At 44.5% G+C, this 27,703-nt stretch overlaps 1 protein-coding gene across 2 annotated transcripts in view; it reads right to left on the reverse strand.

The window, feature by feature from the left end:
• Positions 1–247: 247 nt before the first annotated feature.
• Positions 248–27,703, reverse strand: part of IDO2 (indoleamine 2,3-dioxygenase 2) — a gene marked incomplete at its 5' end in the record, with an annotated part of 42,667 nt that continues 15,211 nt past the window's right edge. The window contains 8 exons of one of the 2 annotated variants that reach the window (XM_079909256.1): positions 248–805; positions 2,085–2,233; positions 8,246–8,297; positions 18,474–18,591; positions 19,880–19,979; positions 21,415–21,429; positions 22,374–22,492; positions 24,664–24,783. In XM_079909256.1, the coding sequence (XP_079765382.1) occupies positions 450–805; positions 2,085–2,233; positions 8,246–8,297; positions 18,474–18,591; positions 19,880–19,979; positions 21,415–21,429; positions 22,374–22,492; positions 24,664–24,783 (1,029 nt within the window). In that variant the 3' untranslated portion in view covers positions 248–449. The remainder of the gene's footprint in view (positions 806–2,084; positions 2,234–8,245; positions 8,298–18,473; positions 18,592–19,879; positions 19,980–21,414; positions 21,430–22,373; positions 22,493–24,663; positions 24,784–27,703) is intronic. The other variant, XM_079909255.1, reaches the window with a different exon arrangement.

The following is a 27,703-nucleotide window of genomic DNA, read 5'->3' on the forward strand; positions in this document are numbered from 1 at the left end:
CTGCTGTAACCCCTAAGCCAGGACTCAGTATGGGCTGAATAAGTCAGTAAGTGAACCAACGAATGCAGGAATTTAAATTTTATTTTTTTTGAGAAATCAGCAAGGTGATCTGTCCACAAGCAATTTTATTTGATTTGTGAAATTATGTTAGTTTTCTAGAATAGGGGTACACTCACTCCTCCGTGGGGTTCTGAATGAGGGGCTCTCCAGAGCTGTTTGCTATTACCCAGTGATCAGGGAGGGAAAGACAAGTTCCTGGCCATGAAAATTCTCTCAACATAGGAGAAGATGGTGCTCTGTGCAGCGAGAACATGAACAGGTCTGAGGTCCCTTTCAGATTATTCCAGACAGAACCCTCGTCCTCATTCTCCAGGCCCACCTGCTGTCCAGTGAAAGGAGGATAAGGAAAGACCTGTGTGGTTTGCGTTGCTGGGGAGAAGGGCAGTCTCTTAGCCACTTTGGTGGAGAATCGCCTCTATCGTCTTATCCCTGACACTCTTCAGGAATCTCACGACTGCCGTTCCGCCAGTGCCCCTCTCTTCTAAGGCCTGAGGTGGCCCCGGGAGATGGCTCGTCTTCCTGCCCTTTGCTTTGGGTGCAGCCGTGATGAGGTACTTGGTCACCATGGCGAGGTGATAGCTGCGCAGGGCTGCCAGGGCCTCCACGCACTGGTTATAGGCTGTCAGAAGCTGGCTGTTTCCAGAGGACAGGATGTGGTCCCTCAGGGAAGGAGCGGAGTGAATTTCTTCTATGAAGGCCCTATGGGAAGGAGGCATGTAATCCCTCATCCTGTGCAGAAAATCAGCTGAAAGAAACAAGGCAGAGCAATGCCATGAAACAAGGCAGAACGATGCTGGAGCTCCACGTGGAAAGGTAAGAGAGCCTGTCTGCCTTCCCAGACATCAACACAGCAGATGCTGCTGCTGCCCTCCTAACCGCTCATCCCAATGGTGTCTAATCAACTTGGCTGGCTCTTTTGCATACAGACATCAGATCCTCCAAACGTAGATTGGAGATGAGGCAGGAAAAGAAGCAAGCCCGTCACAAATAACTAAGATGGAACCAGCTCTACCGGCCAAGGTATAAATATTTATCATCTACCACATGTGGGCCACATATCTTGCTAGTTACACATGAGGTATATCTACAAATGTAAGGCATGAACCCTTAAACTGATGAGCTAAATACTCTGCTGAATTTTGTTTCCTGAGTGCTTCGTTGTGGAGGGAGTGCTAAGGAAGAGGAAGGTAATAGGGTTTCTAAGGACAGGAAGATAAAGAACGATCAACTGTTTTAGCAGCAGCCTCTTGAAGTCAAATGGTTTAAAAATCAAATCAATAGATATTTATGGGAAATACCGGTAGACGAGAGATCATTTACAGGAAACTCATTATGGGATTAATATTAGGCATGGTACATCAACTACTAACCTCATCAAACCAAAAGTCTGTGAAAAGTGATCATGGTTCTATAGAACAGACTTTTGTGGATGAGACTGGACCCTATGACACCGAATTCTAGTCATTTCTTTTTTCTTAATCCAACTTGAAAACTCTGTACCAGGAAGTGCCTTTTTGCAGCTGTTGAGCATTAGGCTTGATGCCGGCAGGTAAGGAAAGAAGCCATTTCAAGCTTGTAAAATGGCAGAACCCCTCTTCTGGTCTACGTAGCCTTGGCTCGCGGCCACACCATTTTTACGGAATGGGCTTCACGGGAGGAGCCCATCCCCATCCCCAGCTGCATCCAGACCTGGCAACATAGTATCACAGCCCTGGATCTGCAGATCTCTCCCCCACTCTGCAGAAGCAAGCTACTGCCTAAGGACCCAAACAAAGTTACAGGGAACAGCTGGAAATATAGGAATGTTTTAAGATTTGGAAATAAAACCCAATATTCAGCTGAGCTCTGATACTGATTGGCTTGACAGCCCCAGATGGCAGGTGCACAGTCTCCTGGTTGATCTGGAGAAGTATAGACTTCCTGAGAGTTTCATTTACTTACTTGGACATATCAGTCGATAAAAACACCACTGTTCTTCCTCCCTGTTAAGGAAAAAACAAGAAAAAGAAAAACGTCCGACTTACCACTTTCCTTGCTGTGACGAACACCCAAGAATTCATCAAAGGCATGCAGCACTGTGCTCTGAGCAGCGCTCGCGCCGGAGTAATGCAGGGGCTCTTTGGAGACGCCTTCATATAACAACCCCGCAGGCATTGCTGGGTTATCCTTCCAGCTAGGCAAGAGTGAAAGTCAGAGAGAAGAAGTGGACGCTAGGAGTTAAGAGTATATTTTCTGATATGGAAACAGAGATTGAGCGAGAAAGTGAACACAATTTCAATGGCAACTTTAGGGCAAGAGGCTGGATATCTTTGTAGGATGTGTACTTAAGCATTATCTTGACCCAACTTCCTAACAGGCCAGCCCTTCTCTTTGCTCATATAAAGGACTGTTCCAGAGAAGTAAAAGATATTTAGAGAGAAATCATTGGCATCGGTCCTATGACATGTTTTTGGAAAAATTCAATTATAAAGATGACGTCAGTGCCGATCAACAGGAACCATTAACATAGGGGATCTGGAACAATCTTCACTCCCTCTGCTAATCTCAACCTTGATGACCTTGATGCCCGTAACTCCACAAGTAGAGTTTTGAAAATACATGCACGTGCACACACACACACCCCCCCCCAAACACCGACACAAACACACAAATATACATACAAATACACACACATCTTTTCCCTTCCCTAAAAGTTATAGCTATAACAGTTTTCACATTAAACTTCAGTTCTAAATGCTACCTAACTTCATGGGAATGCCTTTATCAGATAGTTTGTTGATGGTAGGTGTTAATAATAAGGGTAGCCGCAAACAGAACACAATATAGCCATGCAGATCACCAGAATCTACGGTCAAGGACAGGAGGAAGGACCGGAATTAAGGCTCAGATTAAATGGTTTTTCCTTCCTTCTCTCTCCTCTCTTCTCTTCTTTTCTCTCCTCTTCTGTCGCCCTGATTCCACGTCTTCATCTTTTTGTCCTTGAGTCCCCCTCTTCCTGAGGACCCAAGCCACTTTACTCAGTTCGCTGTCTGACTTTTTATAGGGTCTTGAACCGTCACAGAGTGTATGTGGGTGACTCCACAATGAGACAGTCAGCAGCGCCAAGAACACACCACATCTGCCCTTACGACGCTTTACAGTTTACGTATCATATTCACATCCATTTTCTCGTTTGTCCTCTTTGGAGTAGATCAAGGCAGGCATTTTAAAATCCATTTTACAGATAAAGAAATAAAGACTCAAGGCACTAAGTCTCTAGGACCACGTTGTTAGAGAGAGAGGGAACCAGAACTTGACCCCCAAACTTGACATTTTCTAGTTTCACTTCCCAAGACCACCCACGGGTAAATTTCTACTTTTACTAAAGAACAGAATCGTTTCCTTTTATTGCCGGGAACCCTGTTGTTAATGGTTTTAAACAACAGGCTTATGTTGATGTCTCTCCTTCTTCCTGTAATTCTACAAGTCATTCTGCTGGAGAGAAGGGAAACACACACATCTCGCACACACAAAAGCCGCAGACAGACTGCTCAACTCGCATCCGTGACCTTCTCCAAATACTTCCCTGAGGTAGGAAATGCTATTGTTTTCTTTGGGGGCTGTTTTGCGTTGCCTGTTCTGTGGTTTCACTGGATGAATATCATAGTGGCCTCTGCAGTTGTCGCAATATCACTATGGAAAGAGTTGACACATGCACAGCAGGGCAGGGGACAAGTTAGAGGAAACCAGGGAGGATTCTGAGTCTAAGATCACAACCTGCTGTAGCTCTTAGGAGAGAGCGCTCTATCTTAAGCAGATATGGAATGGAATCTCAGCTTTGATACTTAGTAACTCTGAGCCTTGGGTGAGTTAATTAACTTCCTGGAGCGTCAGTTTCCTCATCCCAGTAATATTAGTATCTACCTTACTGGGTTGTGAGAACTAATTAAAATAATACCTGGTCCGTGCCTGAAAACTATTAAGCATTTGATAAATATTAGCCGTTTTATCATATTATTCACAGTGAATTTTAACCTCTGCTCCCTCCTTTTGTAACTTTGTACAAACCCTTCTGAGTCTCAGTTCTCCTGACTTGTACCTACTTCCTGAAGCTGCTGGAAGAATCAGGTGGATTCCACAAAGGTCTACTGACTCCGCAGAGTTCAGGACACTGGTCCAATAAAATTTCTAAGCAACATTTCATGGGGCAGAAATATTGAAGACCAGACCACTATTGTGTGGTAAGTGGACCAAACACGATGGCTGTACTGGTTCAGGTTTTTTTCTCTGTAATCCTGTTGATGGTCTCATATAGTCACTTTGGTTTCCTTCTCTAGTTCCTTCCCTTCACGACCACTTCTAAGTGCTGGACACTCTCAGGACTCATTCCTTGGGCTTCTCACTACTCTCACTTCCCAAGTGATCTCATCTAAGTCTCCTGGATTTCAAAGCCAACTATATTAGGATTACTGACAAATGTGCACCTGGACCTGGATCTCTGCCCTATATTCCAGAGACGTGTATTCAACTGCCTGCTAGACATCTCCATGGGAGGGGACACATCCCAAACTGACCTCTCGATTCCCCCTTCCTTTGGCCAGACCTGCCCCTCCCATGTCTCCACCTTCAGAGAAAGGAAAATGGCAGCTCCATTCTTTCCATGGATCCGGCCACACACCTCGAGTCCTCTCTGAAGGACCTCATTCTCTTCCATTCTACGTGCAATCCCAGAGCAGATAACTTCAGTCCACATCCAGAACTGCCTGTTTCTCAAGGCCTCTTCTGCTCCTGCCTGGTCCAGGCCACCACCCTGGACTGTAGTCAGAGTTTCTTAGGTGCGTTCCTCGGTCCATTCTATTCCCCACTCAGAAGACAGCGTGGCGATTTGCAACTTCACACGGCTTGTGTCATTCTTCTCAAAACTTGCCTGTGGTGCTCACCCCACTCAGAAAAGGAGCCAATGAGCCTCTACGTGATCTGGTCCCCCACCGCTTGTAGTTCTCATTCTCCCCACATTTACTCCATGCGAGCACTGCTGGGCTCGGTGCAGCTCTTCCTCCAAAAGTGCTTCCACCCCAGGGTCATTATGATGCTTGTTCCTTTCAGGCAGAGCAGGTACCTGGGTGGTTTGCTACTCTTCCTCACCTCCGTCACATATCTGCTTAAGCATCCTTTAGAAATGTGGCATTCGCAGATCACAATAAATAAATAAGGACTTCGGCTACCACCCCTAACACTGCATAATGCTCTATTATCCTACTTTCAAGTTTCCTGTATCTCTTCTTGTTGTAACACATCGAGTATGGTATTGCCTTTGTTATATTTATTTATTCATTATCTGTCTCCCATGATTAAACTGTAAGCGCCACACAGAAATGAAGTGGCTGTTTTTACTGCTCCATCCCCAGCACCTAGAACTGTGCCTGGCATTTTGTCAACCCTCGCTAAGTATTTGGTCAATGAGTGAATGAAAAACTAGCCCTCTATAATTAGGTATTATCTACGTAGAATATGTAAATCCAAGTGTATTTGTTGAAAGGACCTGGTCAGCTTAAAAGAAGATGATCGAGAAAAAAAGAGCATGAAAGTCAAAAAAAAAATAAAAGGAAGGCATCTACTTTCAAAACCCATATTCTCCAACTATGATGAGATTAATATGAGGAAGAAAAATTGGGTTTCTCTGAATAGCCCAAGGATTGCTCCCATGCATTCTCAGGCCCAAACTGCTGTTTGTGAAGAAAAGGAATTAGTTTCCTTACAAATCTCTGTAGGCAAGTTTATTTTTAACATTTCTTGTAGCATATTTCTAGCAAACCCCAGAAAAGGGGAAGTTTAAACAGGAAAAAAAAAAAGAAAGGAAAAGAGATGACTTTTATCCATAGGGGCTAACTTCCCTGAGGAATTTGATGTGAGTGAGAAATAAAGGGACTATGTTTCATTTACAGATGGAATTTCTTAATGCTCCTAAATAAAAATGTTTTTTTAAAAAGTCAACAAAAATAATGAGTCAAGCATAAGACAAATCAAGAACACAGGAGCAGATTTAGACTTTTCAAGACAGCCCTACTGGGAACTCTCAACAACCCAGATGCTTTTGGCCACCAACACATTTAGGATTGGCTACTGGCCACTTAGTTGAGCTACGTGGGAAATAATTTTGAGGATCAGAAATAGAAAAGAGGCCTTTATGTAGATCACAGATAAAATGCATCACTGACTCAGAACTTATCTTAATGAAAATGAAGTCACCCTTTGGTATCCATTTAACTATGATAGATGGAATTCTAAAAATGTTGTCCCAAGATTCCCATTCTAACTCCTAGAACTATTAATATGATAAGAAAGCATGCCTGTCGATATGATATATCATAAGGCAAGGCAAAAGGGACCTTGAAGGTGTAATTAAGGTCACTAATGAGAGACCTTAACATAGGCAGTTATCCTGGATTATCTAGGGGAGCTTGATCTAATCACACAAGACCTTAAAAGCAGGGAGTTTTCTCTGGCTGATGACAGGAGATCTCTGAGAGATCTGAATTACCAGAAGGATGGGAAATATCACTGCTGACTTGGAAAGGATACTGAAGGCTTCTAGAAGCTGACAGCAGTTTCTGCCAGGAAAGAATGAGAGACCTCAGTTCCCAACCCACAAAGAGCTGATTCTACCAAAGACCTGGATGAGTTTGGAAGTGAATTCTCCCCCAGATTCTCCAGATAAGAGCTCAAGCCCAGCAGATCCCGACTTCAGCCTTTTGAGACCCTAAACAGAGAACCAAGCCAAGCTCACCCAGACTTGTGACCTACAGGGATGTGAGGTAATAAGTGAGCCTTGCTAAGTTGTGGTCATTTGTTATGGAACAGTGGCAACTAACCCCAACTCAGAGAGCAAACTGAAGCACGAGGAGATTTTCCAGAATTAGGTCTTCCTAAAACACAGTCTATTTAAAACGTTTTGGAAAAATGGCCCTTTTGTTCTCCCCTCTGATCCTACCAAAGCCTAGCTGCATGCTTTGCTTAATATTTGTTGCTAGAATCTCTATTTTACGATCAGATCTTTGTATTGACCCTGGCTACATGCAAAAGATACAGAGAGCAAAATGAATACAGGATGAATAGTCCCTTTGTCGGGGGTTCAGGAGTGAAGGGTACATAGGAAGGTGTAAATTGTGAGATACGCTCTCAATTCCATTCCTTTGCTCTTCCCCTTTCCTTCTCTTTTCCCCATAAACCAGGTATCTGTTACTCTCAAGTTATTCTCTAGAAACTTTGCTTCCACTCACTACCCCTACAATGAGGGGTCCCCACCCAGGCTGGCCTCCCCTGAGAATGTCTCATACTACAGACCTACCCAATCTAGAGAAAATACTTCATACACATGGTCACCCCCTTCGTGCACCCATGGAATATACCACTAGATCTACGGATGAATCCGTACATCTATTGATGTTGGAATTCGGCATGACTCTTGCTACATCCAGACACAGCTTCATATTCTTCCTACCAGCAGCGTTTCAGGCACCTCCTAGTTATCAAGATGGTGCTTTAGATGATGTCTATTTCACATTTTCACCTCTTCCATCCATCACCTCCACCTTTAACTCTTCACCATTAAAACAAAAACAAAAACTTAGTTTCTCTCAGTTAATGTGAATAGGAAAGCAATCTTATTAAAACATGTCACGTTATGACAAATGTATTTAAAATAAGACATGTATCTAAGAGTAGAGTTCTCTATCTGGAGAAATTGCAGGCCAGGTGACCAAAGAAGAACACCAGAAGTATGAAAAACTGTCTCTGTTGTAGCTATTCCAAGAATGGTAGAAGGAAGCTTTTAAGCTACAGCCTATGCCTCCACCTGCCTGCATAACAGGCGGGAGAAAAGATACACATAATCGAGCTTTGTGGGTGGCACACTGGGCTGTGTTCCCCTCTGTCATCCAGTGGTTTTCTAAGGTGAGTACATTGAATCGAAAGTGATGGCCTCAGGACAATTACCCTAAACTTAAATATTCAATCCTTCAGTGTCATTTATCATGCAAATGGTTCCCCACTTCTTTTATCCAGGAACGGATCCTGGTGATTCCTTTGTTAGCAAGGGTTACTTGGTGTGTTTCTTCCTCTGGGAAGCTTCTGTCTGTTTCTCCCCTCATAAATCTGGGAAAGGCTACAGATGTCTCATGCAGGAGAAGAGTTGAACTGTACTTACCCAGAGAAGAAGATCCGGATGACTGCGTAAAAGATGTCTGGATCTACATAATCTAGAGGAGCAATCAAAATGTGAACTTTACTACAGGCAAAAAAAGCAATTGGTTCCACATGCACGGGCTCTGCTGCCCTCCCAGGACACCCCCTCTATCTGATCTGCACAGAAACCTGGAGGGAACACAGCAGCAGGAGGGGGAGGAATGTTCCCTTCTGTCGCCCCCCTCACGGGAGGGTTAAACGGTTCCAAATGCTGCCTTTTTCTATTTGTGGTTACTTCCCTCTTCTGCACTTAACAACAATCACCAAAAAGAGAGGTCAAGGCCATCTTTAAAAAATTAGTATTTTAAACAGCCAGAGAGAATGAAAGAATGTGGGAAGCAGAAAGGAGAAAAGCAGAGAGAAAGAATCTGGTCTCTTCAAGGCTTTCAGAAGAGAGGACCACTGAACCCCTGGGTGCATTTCTGTGTCGTCAACAAAGGGCAGAGAGTGGAGGATCCTCTGCTCAGGCTCTGCCACACTTGGTCGGACACAGGCTCACTCATTAGTCCGTGCAGCTCGTTGTGTGTGTCTGTTGTTGTTGTTGTTTCTGTTTGGGGGGGTTTTTCTTTTGACGGTGCCACATGTGGGACCTTAGTTCCCCAACCAGGGATCCAACCCACGGCCTCTGCATTGGAAGCACCTAGTCTTAACCACTGGACCACAGGGAAGTCCCTATGCTGCTATTTTGAATGTAAGCCAATGCGTGGGGATAACTGATCCCACTCGCTTGTTAACTTGTGTGTGTAAGGAAGCACGTCCTCACGTTTGCACCGAATTTCTTTTCATCCACTTTTGAACGTTATTCTCTCTTCTTCTCACAATGGGGCCCCTCTGGGAGCTGACATGTTCTTCTCATCCAGATTCCTGTCTATGTCTCTTTGTTTCGGAGAAAAAAAGAAACATCTTTTTGATGAGACCTAAATAATGGCATCTCTACACCATCAATTTACCTTTTCCACCATCACACCTGATCTCTGGTCTTCCATCTCTGTCTTCTCTGAAGCCCCCTGGGCTCAGGTAACTCACATCTCCCATCAGCCTCAGGGCTTCCCAGGGCCTCTGAGGGCTGTCACATCCTCCCTGCTCATTTGCGACACCATCCCATGTGCTGGACTTTTCTCTGGGCCCTATTTCTGGGTCTTTCCCATTTGGTGCTCTGTTCCCACAAATATGCTAAGTACTATGTACAAATTTTTGCTGAAGCAGTAATGACTGGAGATAATTTAATGTTTTACCCAACTTATCATATTTAAGGAGGAAAAGCCAAATGATTACTTCAGTAAATGTGAGATAATTTTTTCTTTTTTTTTTTTTTGGCTGTACCACATGGCTTGCAGAATCTCAGTTCCCTGATCAGGAACTGAATCCAGGCCCTCGGCAGTGAAAGCGCAGAGTCCTAACCACTGACTGCCAGGGAATTCCCACATGTGAGATAAGTTTGATGTAAAATTTTCAATAGATATAAAAAAATCCATTCATGATTAAGACAAACAAAAACTTTTAGCTAATTAGGAATAGGAGGGAACATCCTTAAGCTGATCAAAGGAAGCCACAGAAAGCCTCCAGTGCATGTTACACTTAACGTTGAAATATTAAAAATGTCTTTTAAAATGTCAGACAAAACCAAGTATCAGCACGTCCATTCAACACCGTGTTAGGCATCCCCTCGCCTGAAGAATAAGAATAAAAATTGAAAGAAAAAAGTTATGAGTATTAAAATGAAAAAACAAAACAATGTTATTCTCAAATAATATGATTTCTACATAGAAAACCTAGATAATCAACAGATCATCATTAGAATGAATAAGAGTGTTTATCAAAGGGCTAGATTCAAGGTTCACACTAAATATCAATTTCATTCTATAAACCAAGAACAAACAGGAATTAGTTCAGTCAAAATACGCCATATTGGCTAGAAACAAAAATATAAAGTAACTATGAATAAAGCAGAATGTATCTAAATCTCTTATGTTGAAATAAGTCAAAGTAATTTAAGAAAATGTGTCTTTGTTCATGGACAAGAAAACTCAGTATCAATATCCAGGAAAATAAATGTATCTCAAGAAGAGTTTTTTGTTTTGTTTTGTTTATTTTGTTTTTATTGTATATTCAAATATTTAATGTAATTACTGATATATTTGGGTTATATATACACTTTTATTTATTTTGTCTTTGTCTCCTATTCTCTGTTCCCTTTTTTCTTCTTTTTTGACTTTCATGAAAAAGATGTTTTAAATTATTTTATTTCCCCCCTTATTATCATTAGTTTCCCCCTCTTAATGCTATTCTTTTAGTAGTCATTCTTGAGATTACAACAGGTAGCTTTGATTCAATAGATCTACGAAATTTAGTACTTTGACCACTTCCCAATCAATACAAGGTCTGTAGAATACTTTATCCTCTTTAACCCCTTTGCCTTTTGTGCTATTGTTATCATTTATTTTATTTCGACGTACATTTTAAACCTACATTATTATTGTTGTATAAATTCAATAATCATCTGAATTTAACCACATAGTTACCATCTCTTGCTCTTCATTCTGTCCTGTATTTCTGTGCTTACATCTGGAATCTTTGTACTTTTGCCCGAAGAACTCAATCGAATATTTATTTTAGTGTGGGTCCTTTGGCAATAAGTTTTCAGAGTTTTTATTTGCCTGAAAATATCTTTGTTTTAATTTCAAATTTGAAAGATATTTTGGCTAGGTGTGTAATGCCAAATTGGAAGTTATTTTCTTTCTGCACTTCAGTGGTACCATTCCATTTTCTTGGTTTCTTTTTTTCTGTTGACGAGTCTTCTTATTTCTTTAAAGAAGAGTTTTCTATCTGGATAAATTTCAGGCCATGTGGGAAGAGAAGAACGCCCAGCAATATGAAGACATGATTCCGAGAGCACGTTAATGTCTTTACATTAGTCTCCACCTGTCCATCCGCCCTGATCAGAGGACAGAAGGACCAGATAGAATATCAAAATCAGGTAATTTTTCTCCAAATTAATATACAGATTTAATGCCATTTGAGCAAAATTCTTAACAGAATTTTTTAATTGGGATTTGACAAGCTGATTCTAAGTTTATATGAAAAGCAAAGGGTCAAAGACAGGATGCGCGCCCCTGGAGAAGAGACAAGTGAGGGGGATTTTCTCTACCTGAAAATGAGAAATACTATGAAGCTATGGTTCATTTAAGACAGATGGTTTTTGTGTGGGGAAAGACAAACAGACAATGAAACAGAATAGGGAGCCTGGAAAGAGATCGAATCATTTAAGAAAATCTGCTGTAAGACAGTGTTAATATTGTAGGTTAGTGATTATTCACAGAAGGGAAATTGAATTTATTTCCTATGTCATACTGTATAGAGATAATAATTATATGTGTATTAAGGGGTGAAAGGTGACAGACAAACAACATCAACTACAGAAAAAAGTGTAGAAAAATATATCTATGACCTCTGATTATGAAATTATATCTTATGCCACACTTCCTAAAAATAAACTGTTACAAAAGAAACTACAAATACTTTGACTATACTTAAATTAAGAACTTCTGCTTTCACAAGGCAGAATGAGAAAAACCACAACACTTGCAATCCATAACTAACAAAGATCACCCTCCAGAGTGCACCCAAAAACTTATTAAAGGCAATGAGTAAAAGATAAAAGACATTTCCAAAAATAAGGAAAGCCATGCATTTCGCAAATCAGGGACACACGCGATGAGCACGCAGGAGCACAGGCCCTTCCACCCCCATCCCAGACACACAGACGGTTAACTCATTAGAAAACAGGGAGATGCAAGAGTGACATCATCAGCATGGCAGAATAAGAGTTTTCGACTGTCTTCCCCCCAAAGAACATTGTTTTAGACAGTCACCCGTGGATAAGACAGCATTTGTGGAAGTCCAGGAGTCCAGCAAAAGGTTCCAGAACACCACTGGAGCAAAAAAAAAAAAAAAAATCTAAGAGTAGATGCACTGAAGAGGGTAAGAAGAATATTTCACTTTACCCACATCACCCCTTCCCCAGGGCAGCACAGCACAGGGCCAAGAGAGACCTTCTTGGCACACTCCTGAGGGTGGCAAGAGTGAGCCTTTGCAGATAGGTAGCGAGCAAGTACAGCGGGACTCTGTGGGATTGGGAGAAAGCAAACACACTTGAGAGTTTAGCCCTGCCCTAGGGGAAGCAAAGGAAGAATGTCAGCTCCTGGCCTGGCTTTACAGGATCCAAAGAAGGCATGCACGACGATGAGTACTAGAAATTCTGCCACAAGAGGGAGCAAAAAGATTGGAGCAGGTGTATCCATAGACGTGTGAAAAAGCCTCAGAATCCCTACCGGGGCTGACGGAAGGTATTTCTCTCCCTAAACCAGATAGAGAACATCTATTAACGTGGGGCTGGTGAGGGACAAGGGCCACATAAAAACTCTTGCTTCTGGATCTGATGTGTGTACACTTGGGCTGAGAAGGGCAGTTCCTGAAAGCCAGTGCCATTATCCTGCAGGGAGCACAGAAGACCCAAGAAGACACCTGAGTTACGTCTCCCCCCTTTCCTCCCCTGTGTCTTCCTAGAGGAGTGGAAAAATGGCCCCATGGACTGCAGTTTCTGCCCCGATGGCCAAGCCCAGGTGCACTTAGTGGATGGGGCTAGACGTCTTCCAAAGTTGCTGTTGTTATTGTTCAGAAAAACACAAAACACTTTGGTCAAGTATCTTGTTCTTTTAAATCTAAGTGACTCTCAAGAAAAAAACAATGTCTGCTTTTGATTAGTTCACTCTCATCTCATTCTATCATAAGCATTATTTTTGTTTCGCTTGGAAAACCTAAGGAAACTTGTTTTTTCAACTTTTCAGGGGTAGGGATTTAGGTTTTATACTGAGAAGTGGCCTTTAAACAAAACAAAACTCAGCAAATCCTTGCTTTGGGTCAGTACTAAAGCCACAGACCCAGAATCACCGCAGTATTTTCATATGACATCATTAACGTTCATTATGGTCATCCTACCCAGAAAGGTAAGGCAGTCAATGCTCCATTACTGACACCCAAAACGAAGCCCTGTAGGTACATAACTGAAATATACATCTGATCGACCTGACCACCAATCTGTCTTTTTTGGGTAATTCCCACTTTTTTTTTTTTTTTTTTTTTTTTTTGCGGTACACGGGCCTCTCACTGCTGTGGCCTCTCTCGTTGCGGAGCACAGGCTCCGGACGCGCAGGCTCAGCGGTCATGGCTCACGGGCCCAGCCGCTCCGCGGCATGTGGGATCCTCCCGGACCGGGGCACGAACCCGCGTCTCCTGCATCAGCAGGCGGACTCTCAACCACTGCGCCACCAGGGAAGCCCGTAATTCCCACTTTTAAAGCCACATATTTCCACTGAGTGTCTCACCATCACCTTAAATGTGACATGTTTCAAAGCAAGTATTGTTTCCTTTCCCTGTGTTCCCTATTTACTTTGAAAATCAACCTGCCAACCAAGCAGAACTTGATTCAATCTTCCAAATAACAGATCTTTGCCAGAGGCCTCGTGACTTTTTTCAACCAGCTTTGAAATCATACGTATGTGTATACCCTTGACCCCTCCTCCTGCCTTGGCTCACACCTAAGCTCTGCCAATCCTCAGCCCTTCTCCTCGGGGAGTCTTGTTTATTTCTCCTGTGGCTCCATCCCTTGCCCCATTCCTGGGTGTGGCAGCATTGCTGATAGGGTTTAAGCAGCTATAGATGCCTGGATGAGACCGGGGCTTAAATCTGAGGGTAAACAGGAGTTAAGTAGGCAGAGGGTGAGTTAGGAAGAATGTCTGAGGCAGAAGGAATAGTCCGTACACGAGCCTTGAAGTGGAAGAAGTTCTTTTCAGGAGCTAAAAGCTAGTGTCAGAAAGAATAAGTGAAGGGAAAGATGATGTGAAATAAATTAAAATAGCCTGGGGTCAGTTCATCTTGGGTCTTGCAGAATAGGTTAAGGATTTTGGCCTTATCCTTAGAATAATGGATAAACTAGTGCTTTCGGTTGAAATCTAATGTGATAGACACGTGTAGTTTTAAATTTTCTAGTAGCCATATTTCAAAAGGTAAAAAGAAAAGGAAAAATTAATATCAATACTATATTTTAGTTAACTCCAAATATCAAAAATACTATCATTTCGGTATGTAATCAATATAAAAATTATCAATGTGGTTTTTAAAATTAATTGTTTGAAATCCTGGGTATATTCTTATAGATTTAAAATTTATTTTATACTTAGAGTGCATTTTAATTCGATGCTGAATTTTCCACAGTTAAGTGAAAGGTAATCTTTCTAACAATGAAGCTGCATCTAACAGAAAAGTATGTGACACTGATTCAGTTTTTCGACTTCAATTTCAATTAGCTAAATTTAAATACAATTAAAAATTTAGGGCTTCCCTGGTGGCGCAGTGGTTGAGAGTCCGCCTGCCTATGCAGGGGACACGGGTTCGTGCCCCGGTCCGGGAGGATCCCACATGCCGCGGAGCGGCTGGGCCCGTGAGCCATGGCCGCTGAGCCTGTGCGTCCAGAGCCTGTGCTCCGCAACGGGAGAGGCCACAGCGGTGAGAGGCCCGCGTACCAAAAAAAAAAAAAAAAAATTTAGTTCCTCAATCACACCGTCCATATAGCAAGTGTTCAGTGGCCGTGTGTGGCTGGAGGTTACCATATTGGACTGTGCCAGGAGGGCAACGGGAGGGTTTTAAGAGTCAAAGTGATGCAACCGATCTGCACTCCTAAGAGTTGATTCAGGCTTCTGTGAAGAGCATGGATTCGACTAGGTAAAGGACAGATGAGAGAAAGGATTGAGAAGGCCACTGCAGGAGTGCTGGCGGGAGATATGATAGCCAGGTGCAGAGGAAGTGATGGTGGAAACACAGGGAAAGGAAGAGATGACAACAGTACGCCAGAAAGAGACTTCCCTTTGTGGTAATGGAATGTTGTTTTACTTGGACCTATCCTTCCCCTGACAAAAACAACAGAAAGCTGGGTAAATGTGAAAACATCCTAAAGGCCATCAAAGAGCTCAAAAGACAGCAAGGAACCACCGAGCAAACATTGCAAGGGAAAGCAGAAACCCAAGGAGGTAGAAAACAAGACCAGCAGAGATAGTGTTCCCTGAAATCACTTGCCCATCCGGGTTCGCCAGGGCTCTGGTTAGGTGGCTTCTCTGTGCGATGGGAGCCCTGGTCCCAGCTTTGGTGAGGAATTTTACACCAGACTCTCCTCATATTATCCGCAGAGCCCCAAATGCCTATACTCACAACTCCGAGTGAATCAGGGCCCCCCTGTACCCCCGTTTGCCACAGGAGACAGAATTAGAACTAACTTTGGCACCAAGCCAAAGAGGATTAAAAAAAAAATCTGTCCCTGAAAAGTCGTGACCTTTTCTTTTGCACATTTTTAGCCCAAGTTCAGTTGTCGGGTCCTTACGTGTTCAACATGATTTAAGATGATCCAGAATTTTAGAGTGCCAAAGAACCAGGAAGAACCAAATACAAATATTTCTCTCTCCTAGCCCCAAAAGTCTGCCTACAGATGATGTTTCAAAGACAATGAACATTACAAGGTGAAAACAAAATCAAGCATAGAAAAAAACATGGCAACCACTGTGAGGACTGAAAAAGGAAGAGAAGGTTAAAAAACAAGAAGGAAACAGAAACCAGTTTCAAATATTAGAATGACCACATCTTTAGGCGTGACTTTGAAAATTCCTGGAAAGGAGGGTTTGTACAGGAAGGGAGTACACAATTCGTGCTAAAGTTTGGCTCCGAAAGAAGAATGGTTGGGTAAGCTCCATTTGGGGGAGGACAGCAGTGCAGCTGGGCTCTATTTATCAGGCAGAAGAAATTCAACAACCATAAACCACAATCAATCACTAACAAGTCCGTGTGATTCCTTACCCCTTGAAGTTTTTATTGTTCGTGATCATTTTTTTTTTTTAATTGCTGTACGCAGGCCTCTCACTGTTGTGGCCTCTCCCGCTGCGGAGCACGGGCTCCAGACGCGCAAGCTCAGCGGCCATGGCTCACAGGCCCAGCCGCTCCGCGGCATGTGGGATCCTCCCGGACACGGGAGGGGCACGAACCTGTGTCCCCTGCATCGGCAGGCGGACTCTCAACCACTGCGCCACCAGGGAAGACTGTTATCATTTTTATAATTTTACTTTTCTGGTTACTGTGGCTGCATAACAAACCACTCCAAACTCTGTATTATGCTCACGGACTCAGGGCAGGAATCAGGGCGAGACACAGTGGAGATGGCCTGTCTCTGCTTCTCAGTGGTTGGGTCCTCCGCTGAGGAAATGGAAGAGTGAGGATGCCTGGAGAGTGGGAACTCAGACTCATCTGAGGGCTTATTCGCCCCTGTGCTAGGCGCTAATTGGAGCAGCTACAGTTGGCCTCCCTGTGTGGTTTGACATCTTCATTCACAGCCCTGGTGGCCACAGAGTAGATGGAGTTTTCAGTATACAGGGTGGCAGCTGCAACACTTTTTCTAGCCTTGTCTGGGAAGTCACGCTGTGTCACTTCCGCTGAGTTCTACTGATCGCGAGCATGTCACAAGCCCGCCTACGTCACAAGCCAGAACACGGGCTTTGATGAGAGGAATATCCGGACCACATTGTAAAGGAGCCCTGAGGATGGATGGCGGTGGTGTGGCCATTTTTGAAAACTGCAGGCTGATACATTCATCTATTTCACTGCAGTGACTAGTAGTGAAACCTTTAAAATACAGGATGTCGGGCTTCCCTGGTGGCGCAGTGGTTAAGAGTCCGCCTGCCAACACAGGGGACACGGGTTCGTGCCCCGGTCCGGGAGGATCCCACATGCCGCGGAGCGGCTGGGCCCGTGAGCCATGGCAGCTGAGCCTGCGCATCCGGAGCCTGTGCTCCGCAGTGGGAGAGGCCACAGCAGTGAGGGGCCCGCGTACCGCAAATAAATAAATAAAATAAAATAAAATAAAATACATGATGTCTGTGTGGGAAAATTTGCCTTTGGGGGACACAAGGGAAATCACCCCATCACCTGCCCAGGCCATCAGACCTCCTGCAGAGGATGATCAAGAAAGCATCAGGGTTGGCCTGGGTTGAATACGTGACTTTGAAAATGAGTGCTAGGGAAGTGTGTGAGAGCCAGACAGGGCTGTGCCACCTTACTGGGACACGCCCTGGGACAGGGTGGAGGGCCTCCTGTGACCTTCCAAACCACTCACTGCTGCTTATGCCTAAGCTCTGAAGACCCTGCAACGCGCCTCTAGCGGTCTTCACATCCTGAGTAATAAACGCAGGCCATCTTGCAAAACTAAAATCCATCTCCCTGAGCTGGGAGAGCTTGTTTGGCAGGAGACCTACTGATGTGATCGGGAGGAATTTACAATTAAAAATCAGGGCAATGGGGAGATGTGAGTCAAACGTGTAAAACAGGGGCCTTGAATGGAAAGAATACATAACCCGGTGACTTCCGATGGACGTCCCAGAGAGTCTGGGATGACAAAGAAATCTATCCTTTGAATGAAAAGTCACAAAGCTGAGTACCATCCGGTCTCCGGCTCCCTCCCTCCTGCCCCGTTTCCTACAAACACTCTCTTTTTCCAGAATCTGTTTTGTTTTCCAGTGAAGAAGGACTTAGGGGAACTGATACTTAGCTGCTTTTCCCTTGCTAAACAGATCATGCCCATTTTCCCCCTTAAATTTTTGAGATTCTTCTGCTAGGGGAAGTTGAAGAGCTGCCCAGACATTGGAGAGGAAGGCAGTTGCCAGAATAATATGTAACCAGTTGCAGCAGGGGTGGGCCCCTTAAGTGGCCACACTTGTGGTAACCCATCCCTGCACTGGTCACAGACGAGGGCTGAAGAAGCCAAGGTCAGTCATGTCCTCCGGTACCAAGGTCACTGCTGGATAAAGCAGGTACAAGCCATGTAGTGTGCCCTTCCCCTCCTCCCAAGCTTCGTGCAAGACCTCAACGCACAAAGAAATACATGGCAGCCGAAGAGAGGAAATTAGCCTAATCACATGAAAATAGAAAGACTATACCAGGAGAATATCCCTGCCAACTGAGAGATCATTTTCCAATAGCATGAGCGGCAGTTACCTAAAACAAAGCTAGCACAGCAGTGCCATCTCATGGACGTTGCCAACCTCCAGGCCCTTTCTGCCCCGCAAGCGATCCCTCAGCCTTCAGGAGCCCCTTACCATGCATTTGTCCCAAGGCTCTGGTGATGTCCTGAATGGAGAGCCGCAGTTGCTGCAGGGCTTGGAGCAGGGAGTCTGGGCTGGGCAGCAAGACGGCATTCACCGCCTGAACCAGGGCCTGGGGATGAGATTCAGTCTCGTAATGCATTAGCATTCACTGAAGGCCCACTGAGATGCAGTGAGCCTCAGAGATGGGGGAATCCAGGAAGGGCAGCCCTCCGCCTGCTGGACTGTGTGACAGGGCTCCCCAGGGAGTGCTTCTAAACTACATTTGGCCATGAGGTCCTTCTCAAAGGAGAATCTTCCTGGTCACCTCCCAGATGGACCTGGTTAGGTCTTTCTGGATCTTTCCACTGGCTGATACTTCGTGTGCCTCTCAGGGGCCTCACTCTGTCATTTTCCTCCTTTCTGCTTCTTGAGTTATTACACATAATACTCCTGCGTCTTGACTCCTGCGTCTTGACTCAGGACGGCCTCACCCCTGAGCTCTGTCTCACAGAAAATCAGAATTGTGGAGCCCTCAGCTCAGACCCCCCTTCATTAGCAGTCTCGACCTTATCTGAGCTATATTTGGAAGACCAGTATTTTATTCTGTATCTTTCTATGGAATAAACACACGGATGAGAAGTAAAGTGACCCCATAGTTTCACTTCTGAGAGTGCAAGAGGGAGCTATAATAATTGTAGCCCGATCTGGTCACCCTACAGTAGGTACAGTAGGCACCCAGGGAAGGTGGTGAGGAAGGACAGAGATCTAACTTCAATATCTTCAGGCAGGGCATGGATTCTCTGACAGACACCTGACCTTTCTGGGACCTGCCTGACCCCTAAAGGAATTCAAGTTTACAACCCCAGGGCCAGGTAATCTCAAGGATGGTTCATTTGAACTCAGAGCCCTTGCATGGTAGTTCCAGGCATCAGCATCTCTCTCTGTCTCTGTCTCTCTCTCTCTGCTTAATTCCTTTACATTACTCAGGTATTAACTTTCAGACCTGTCATTTCCCTTGGAAAGCTTTGCCCGACCCTTCAAGTCTGAATTAGGTTTTAGACGTCTTTTCATGAAACACGGCACTTTTTTTCATGTTACTCCCTCCATCGATGCACCCTCCTCCACTGGATCCTGAGCCTCTGTGGAAGCCAGAGCAATGTCTGTCTTATTCCCCCAGATATCCCACTGCCTAGAACAATGCTCGTTTGTTGATGGGTAAACGGTCAACTGCGTGTTTTACAGTAGTTTAGGAAAGGTAGATACCTCTGTGGGCCAGAACTTAAATCTCTTTGCTCAACTAACCAAGTAAGATGAGGCCTGTATTGATGAATTCATGCAGGGAAAGGGCCTGGGTGGGAAGCAAAGCTCAGACTGACTTTTCATTTAGAAAAAAAAAAGCTCTGTGTGTGGGAAGATACCTTAATCCCGGGTACAGCTGCTTTCTCCACCAAAACAGTCACCAGTATAAAACCACGCAGGCTTTCTCCCCCTGGGAATAAGACAATGGGGTCCAAGTTCCTTGGGAGGGACATGACCACGTGGTTAGAAAGGTCTGGACACAGTGAGTGCGCACGGCCCAGCGGTGGCCTCGAGTCAGGTAACTGCTATAGTCCAAGGTGGAACCAGAGGTTGATGCTCTCCTCTCCACAGGGCAGCCCGAAGATGGGCCTCTTCCCTCCAGCAACATTCAGGTAGGAAAGAGACAGATCTGCTCCAGCCCAAGTTCACCTGAGGACTCCCAAGCTAGCATGGCCCGGATGGTCCCAGACCATCTCCCCCACCCCCCACCCCCGCCCCTGCTGTGGAACTGCTAAATCACGAGGGGGCAAGTAGGGCTGATTCTTCACAGGGCCAGTCCGGGGCCCATCACACCCTTCCCGTTAGGAGCACAGTGTCTTAATGCTGCAGTGACCACAGGCAACAGCTAATTCCATGCTCCTTTCTTACAGACAGAAAACTATGGCCCAAAGAAGCAAAATCGCTTCCCCAGTTGCATCCAGCTGCTTAGTCACTGGACCTGGTCCAGAGCAGTTTCATAGCTCAGGCTAGTGCTCTCTCTCATTAGTCATTTTCCCCCCCAAATTCTGTATTATAATAGTGAAAGCTGAAGACTGTTATAGAGGGATCATTCTTAAATGATCTGTTATCACACGGATTCAAATAGCCCAGAGGCGGATCCAGTCTACAAAACATAAAACTTCATTCCATAAGTCACTTCTGCCTCTAAAACATGAGAAGATATGAAAATCAAACACAAAAGATAACTCAGTCAGGGACCCCCGTGGTTTCAGCAGAGTCACGTTAGTGTGGAAATGGGGTCTTCAGGCTTCATCTCTCCATCTTCTGAGGTACATCTTTTATACTGAGCCCCTTTATGGAGCTGAGGTTTGGTGACCGGAGAGGCAGTGTCAACTTAGAGGTTAACTGTGCTCCCTGGGGAAACAGGAGCCTAAGAACATCTGGACCAGACTTGCCCCACGAGCTCCAGTCTATGTAATATTTCAAAGGGATTCTGTACCTGTAGCAGCCACAGCCTGCAATTCGGCCTTTCGGAGAAGTTACAGTGAGACCAGAGATCATCCTCAGATCATTAGACTTCAAAAAATCACAGAGAATTGGAGAACTGGTGAAGTTTTGGTGTTTGGGGGGGTTTTGGTTTGTTGTTTTGCTCTTCTTACATTGCATTTTACTTGTTTTATTATGTACAAATTGGAAAATGTAGTCAAGAAAAATTAATCCCTTAATCTCTACAAAGCAGAGACAACTACTGTTAACTTTGGGGCTGTTGATTTGGGGTACATTTCCTTCTACTATTTTTTCAGGCATTTTTATATGTTTTATGTACTATACGTACAATGCGGTATGCTTTCTCTTTTTTTGCTTGTTGGTTTTATTGTAAGCTTTTACAGTTAGCAAGGATCCTGAAGTGAGGGAAGGATTTCTGAGAACTTACCTGATTTCCAGGGGTCTAGTCCAATTTCAGTTATTGACAAAAGGAAAGAAAAAGAAGAGAACAAATCAGTTTGCAAACCTGATGTGCCTTCTAGGGTCACGTGGACACAGGCACTCACACTTGTGTGCAAATGCACGTGCAGACACACACACATCGTGCACAGTTTGGATGTCACGGGTTGTGACTAGACCGTGGGCCTGAGGGGAGCAGAATAGACCACCCCAAATAAGGAAATAAATCTCCCATGTGAAGGCCCCCCTCCCTGTACCAGGAAGTAGAGAGAGACAGGCTTATCACCAGAGACAGGAATTCAGGGCTGAGAAGCCTGTATAAACGAACATTATTACTTCTTCCCTAGTTAGCTAACCCAAGCCCCAAAGCCTGTGTCTTGTCAATTCTTCATAAATGCATTGCTGCCTCATCTAGAAGATATACAAGCTTCCGGCTTTAGTCGCATATTCGAGTCTCATCTTTTTATGGGGATCTAATACGTACAAAATTAAATTTGTTGTTCTCCTGTTCCCCTATCTGATGTCAATTTGATTATCAGACCAGCTAAGCAGCCTAAATGGGAAGAAGGGCAAGGTTTTCCTCCCCTACGGTCCTCAGTCCTCGGAGCAACCAAGAGGCAGATAGATCTCAATTTACATATCAGCCCCAGAGCATTTAGCCTGTGGCCATCCTGACAATTGGAATTGCTCCTTTTATATACTTGCAATTACCTGCCCCAATGTTTTCAGAGTGGGTTGAGAGGAAGCTCCTGGGAACTGTGATTATTGAACTTGCGTTCAAGTTCACCCCTTCTCTGGCACCATAAATCGGGTAATAAATATGAACATCCCTAATCACAACATAGCTGACAAAGCCTGGATTTTTCCTGCAGAGAGAAGGAAAAGTCAAGACTCTCCCTTACCCGCTTTTAATCTGTGCAAATCCCAAGCGCCTTCTCCCGCTCTTACCTTCCTGGGTTCCTAGTAGCCCAGTTGGCCAGAACCACGTCCGAGTGAAGCAGGATAGGAGGGAGCCCCAAGGTCCTGGAGACCTCGACCAAGGGAAGGGCAAGGGTTCTCGGCAGAACCTTGAAGATACAAATCCAGACAATTAGCACATTCTAGAAAGAATGCGGCAGAGGAAGCAATCTGTCTTTTATTCTGGCAATCTTGGGGTAGAGCAACGAGCCGGGGATAAAACTGGAATTATATGAGTGATCCACATACACACCTCGTTCTCATATTTATTCTGTTAACGACCTAGTGGGTATACTGTTTATGAGTGCGGTCTGAAATATATGTGAAAATTACGAAACTGGAACACACACACTCACACATAGAGTATAAAATAATCTCTGAATATTGTGCAGAGAAGGGCCTGAGCAAATGTTTAAGCATAAATGGGGGCTGAGTTGATGAGCAGTGGGAAAAAATCTCTCTCTATCTATATATATATCTCCAGAGAAATAGATCAGACAGATATGTAGCTATCTAGATATATGTGTGTTTTTGTGTATAGTCTTAGTTTTAGGAACATATGCGTATGTGTTTGTATGCAAGCGTGTGTGTGTGTGTGTGTGTGTGTGTGTGTGTGTGTATCCTCTCCTCAGGGAGAGGGATGGGAAGGATAGAACGCTTCATCAAACCCAATAACAACTTCGAGTAAGTCACCTCAAGACAGTCCCCATTCAACCCCTGAGTTATCCTAGGACACTCTAAAGAACCCTATATGCCCCCAAATCTAGAAAAACTACCCGGACCCATGCGGGTACCAGTGGGGGACTCCAACCACGGACAAGGCTAAACTAGTCCAGATCCAAAAGAACATTCTTATGCTTCCTGTCTCCCACTTCCATTTTCCTTCCCCTTAATCTACTCAAAGAAGTCCAGCTTCTGCCTTAGTTTTCCCTTAGATTTTTAGAGAGAGTTGGGACAGAACTGTTTCTCAGGTAGAAAACAATAAAGAGCTTTAAAGAGTTGTCAGATTCAAACCTAAGGCCAGCTTCCCTTGGGGGGCAGTGGATGAGTAGGGCAGCGCAGAAGCGAGGTGTCTCCACAGTGAGGAAGCGAAAGGAGGAGATACAAAGAAGGTAAGAGATGGCCCGAGGCGGGGGTGGGGTGTGACAGGGGGCTCCCACCCCTTCCCCTCATTGAGGATTGTGGTTTGGAGAACGGAAGGAGGGAAGCCCGTTGGGATGTCCTGTCGTATATGCCTAGATCTCAGACTTTCCAACATCAGACACATGACTCTTTTTAAAGAGTCTGAAGCAGCTCTATGCCTTCCTCTTCTCTCCTCTCTTACTTTCCTTTCTTTTTCTCACTGGGAGTCTCCTGTATTTACTTGAGAGAGAAAAGGTAGAATCAACCCAGCAAACAAGATAAGCACAGGCTGCTGACTCAAGAAGCAGGAAGTACTAGAACAAGGGTAACACCCGCATTTCTGGAGAATGTCCATTTATAAAAAAATGCAGCTAATAGGAATTTATCCTGCAGTTAGGGAAACAAAGACTTCACGTTCCAAGTTTCAGATTGAAACTGTAAACAGTTATGAAAAGATTCAGAAGAGATTTACATGAACTATTGAGAGACACAGACCAATATTTGGTAGATAGCAAGCAACATTCAAGAAAGGAAGGTTAGGGTTATAAATGGCAATGCACGCTCTTCCCCGCTGGGGAAAGCAGGTCACATAGTGAAATCAGAAGGTCTGAGTTGTGGCCCTGGATTTTCCACGAACTTGCTATCTGACCTTGGGCAAGGAGTTTAACTCCTGTAGTCCTCAGCCATCTGTAAAATGGGCACAGCATTGCTGTACTTACCTTATGGGATTGTGAACATTGACTGTGATTACGGATGTGTATAAGAGCACAAGCTGCTGTAAAATGGAAATCATTAAGTTTTCCGTGACACCTCAGAGCTTGCCTTCAAATGCAGCTCTTCACAATTCTTGGAAGAGGGTGAGTGCCAGAAAAAACAATATTCAAAAACTAATGAGAGGGCTACCAGTTCTAAGGAAAATTAACCTCCTGGCCAGGGGAAAAAGGTGTTTTCATTTAAATGGGCCCTTTGCCCTTCCTTCACCTCATACCCAAAGGAAAGTACAAGAAAGGACCCATTTTCCAGGCAAACAGAGAGCGTTTGCCAGGTGCAGCAGACCTTTGTAGAGAGCGTCCTCCAGGTGCAGCAGACCTTTGTAGAGAGCGTCCTCCAGGTGCAGCAGACCTGCCAGATGACAGGACAGGTGTCCCTTTGTCCCTACCTCTTTGGGCTGTGCCTCTCCATCCTGCCAGACATATCCCATGGTAATAAAGGTTAGGACCAGGTGTGCCAGCCGCTGTTCCCGGTAACCCGTGAGGAACTGGCAGTTCAAGAGGGGCATCTGTTCAAGAGAATTTCCAGAGATTACCAGCTGCAGGGGTGTGAAGGGTGCAGGGGTTCTGTGGCTTGAAGCGGTTATATTTCAGTGACGGGGATCCACACACCCCCTCTCTACCCTGATCTTAGGACACTGCGGTAGAGGAGGTATCCCAGATGATATTGTTCACGAAGTACCTACACCAAATTGTCCCCATGGTTGTGCCGGACACTGGTCACCATCACTGACAGCTTGGTTAGAGTGTTCTAGAATAACTCAGTCCCAAGACTGACATCATTTATTAAACGGGAGTCTCCCGGGGCAACTTTTACAATCCTGCCTTATCAAAGCATCTCTGCGTAACGGGTACAATTTAACCCTAATAACAGCCCTGCTGCTGTGGGCGTTACTGTCTCTGTTTACTCTGTTTAATTCGTAGGTAAAGAGTACACGGAGGCCAGTGGAGTTAGGAATCCGATCAAATTCCTTAAGGGAGGTTGCTGAGCGGGAATAAGAGGTTGTTCAGTCCTTGTCCGAACACTCCCCGTGACCCTGTGACCTCTCCACGCCCGCTCCCTCCCTGTCAAGATGCGTCATAGAGAGGTGTAAAGGTGATGTCGTTGAAAGCAACACCCTGTACACAAGTTAGTTATTACTGACAGCCCTGCCTAAGCAAATATTACCAGTTTCTCAGTTTTCCCCCGGCCAACCCTGCCTGTCTCGGTTGACGTCAACAGCCTCTGAGCTCCAGCTTCCCTGTACTTCCTCCTCGGCTTTCCTCCGTCCCCTATCCCTTCCCCAGCTCTAGACACAGTCTGATCTAGTTCTTCCCAGGTGCCCCTCTCCAGGATCCGAAGCGCCAGAAGGGGCGGCGGTGGATGTGTGTATCTCTTTAAGCTCCGGGCTCTTAAACGATGAGTGACAAGTGGGCTGGGACCGCGGTTCCCCACGCCCAGCGCCCGGCAGCCGGAGCCGCAGCCTCCCCGATGGTAATCCTTCCTCCGCTGGCCCCTAGGGGGCAGACTTTCTGAGTCTGTCCTCACTGTGCCAGTCTGTTTATTTCACCCTTAAAATTGGCTCTGAGATAGAATCGCGAAAGTTCTGTGCAGAATCGCGAAAGTTCTGTGCCTTAGGGTGTGTGTGTGTCTATTGGAGGGATTGCTGAGATGTTGCATTTTAACAGGAACCAGCCTGAGAATTATAACCACAGTTATAATGTATTCAGTTATTTCTTCAGCACTTATTCTAAGGCAGTTACTAAAGTGTCCAAGGCATAGTGCGAAAAGCGTCCCAAGCAGGTTGATACTCCATTTTCCCCCAAACCCACAGGCCAAAACTGAGGGTCAGAGCGGGTAAGATATTTGCCCAGAGCCACAGAGCCAGGAGGGACTGAGCCAGGGTGCTAGTTCAGTTCTGCTGACCACAGCCTTGCCCTCTGAAGTCAGCACTGCCCGAAAGAAATATGAGCCATACGTGTAATTTGACATTTTCTACCAGCCACATTTTAAAAATAGCAAAAAACAAAAAAGCCCCAGGTGGAATTAGTTTTAATAACATTTTATCTAGGTCAATGTATGCAAAATGTTTACACATAATCAATATTAAAAATATCGAGATTTTTACACTCTTTCTAGTAAGTCTTCAAAATCTAGCGAGTGTCTCACATGCCAACTTGTCCTGGCCACATTTCCACTGCTCAGTAGCCATGAGTGGCTACTGGCTACCTACAGTGCAGCCTCAAGGTAAAGGAATAAGGTCCCAAGATGTTCTGGGGTCACCTTCTATTTTTCCCTGTTCCGGGTTTATAATCAGCTCTTTCTCCGAGAAGCCCCAGTTCCATTTATTGGCAAAGAGTTCCAATAAATGGACACTGGGTTTGCTCTTTGCTAGTGGAATGCTACTGTTTCTAGATCCCTCACAGTGGACAAAGCTAGGAAATGTGTGTTCTCTGTGTGTGTATACACGTATTACGCACACATACATATAATGCTTGTTTACCCATCTATATATCCACAAAATGTGTGTGTGTGTATATAGACATTTTAGTATCATATGTATATATGATGCTAAAATGCTAAACATGTCAGACGTCTCCAACTCTTATCTGGTGTCACAGGTTGATCTTATCTTTCCCCCCTTGCTAATTTATAACTTTCATCTCTGATGGTGAAATATTATCCACCATTCATTTACTTATTTATTCATCCTAACGTTGGGTTGGCCAAAAAGTTCGTTTGGTTTTAAGTACAAATAAAAGACATTTTTCATTTTCACGAAGAACTTTATCGAACAACATATTCACTAACCGAACGAACTTTTTGGCCAACCATATATATATATATATATATATATATATATATATATATATATATATATATATATATGTCACATGAATGGAATCATACGATATGTAGCCTTTTGGTTCTGACATGTTTCATTTGGTAAAATGTATTTGAGGTTTATCCATATGTTGAATAAATCAATAGCTTATTCATTTTTGTCACTGTACAGCATTCCAATGTATGAATACAGGAGTCCTCGTTCAGACTGCTGTAACAAAGTACCACAGACTAGCTGGCTTATAAACAATGGAAATTTGATTCTTACAGTTTTGGAAGCTGAACGTCCCAGATCAGGGTGCCAGCATGATTGGGTTCTGGGGAGAACCGTTCTGCTGTCTTCTTGCTTCATCCTCACGTGACAGCAGAAGAGGGCCAGAGAGTCCTGGGGTCACTTTTATAAGGACATTCATCCCATTTATGAATATCCCATTCTACTTTCATGACCTAATTACCTTCTGTGTTGGTCAATTTGATGTGTCAACTTGACTGGGCTAAGGGATGCCCAGATACATTATTTTTGGGTGTGTCTTTGAGAATGTTTCCAGAAGAGATTCTGGAAGAGATTGGGAAACTGAGTAAAGCCCATCACCCTCACCAATTCG

The sequence above is a fragment of the Stenella coeruleoalba genome, assembly GCF_951394435.1.
Source record: "Stenella coeruleoalba genome assembly, chromosome: 21".
NCBI lineage: Eukaryota > Metazoa > Chordata > Mammalia > Artiodactyla > Delphinidae > Stenella > Stenella coeruleoalba.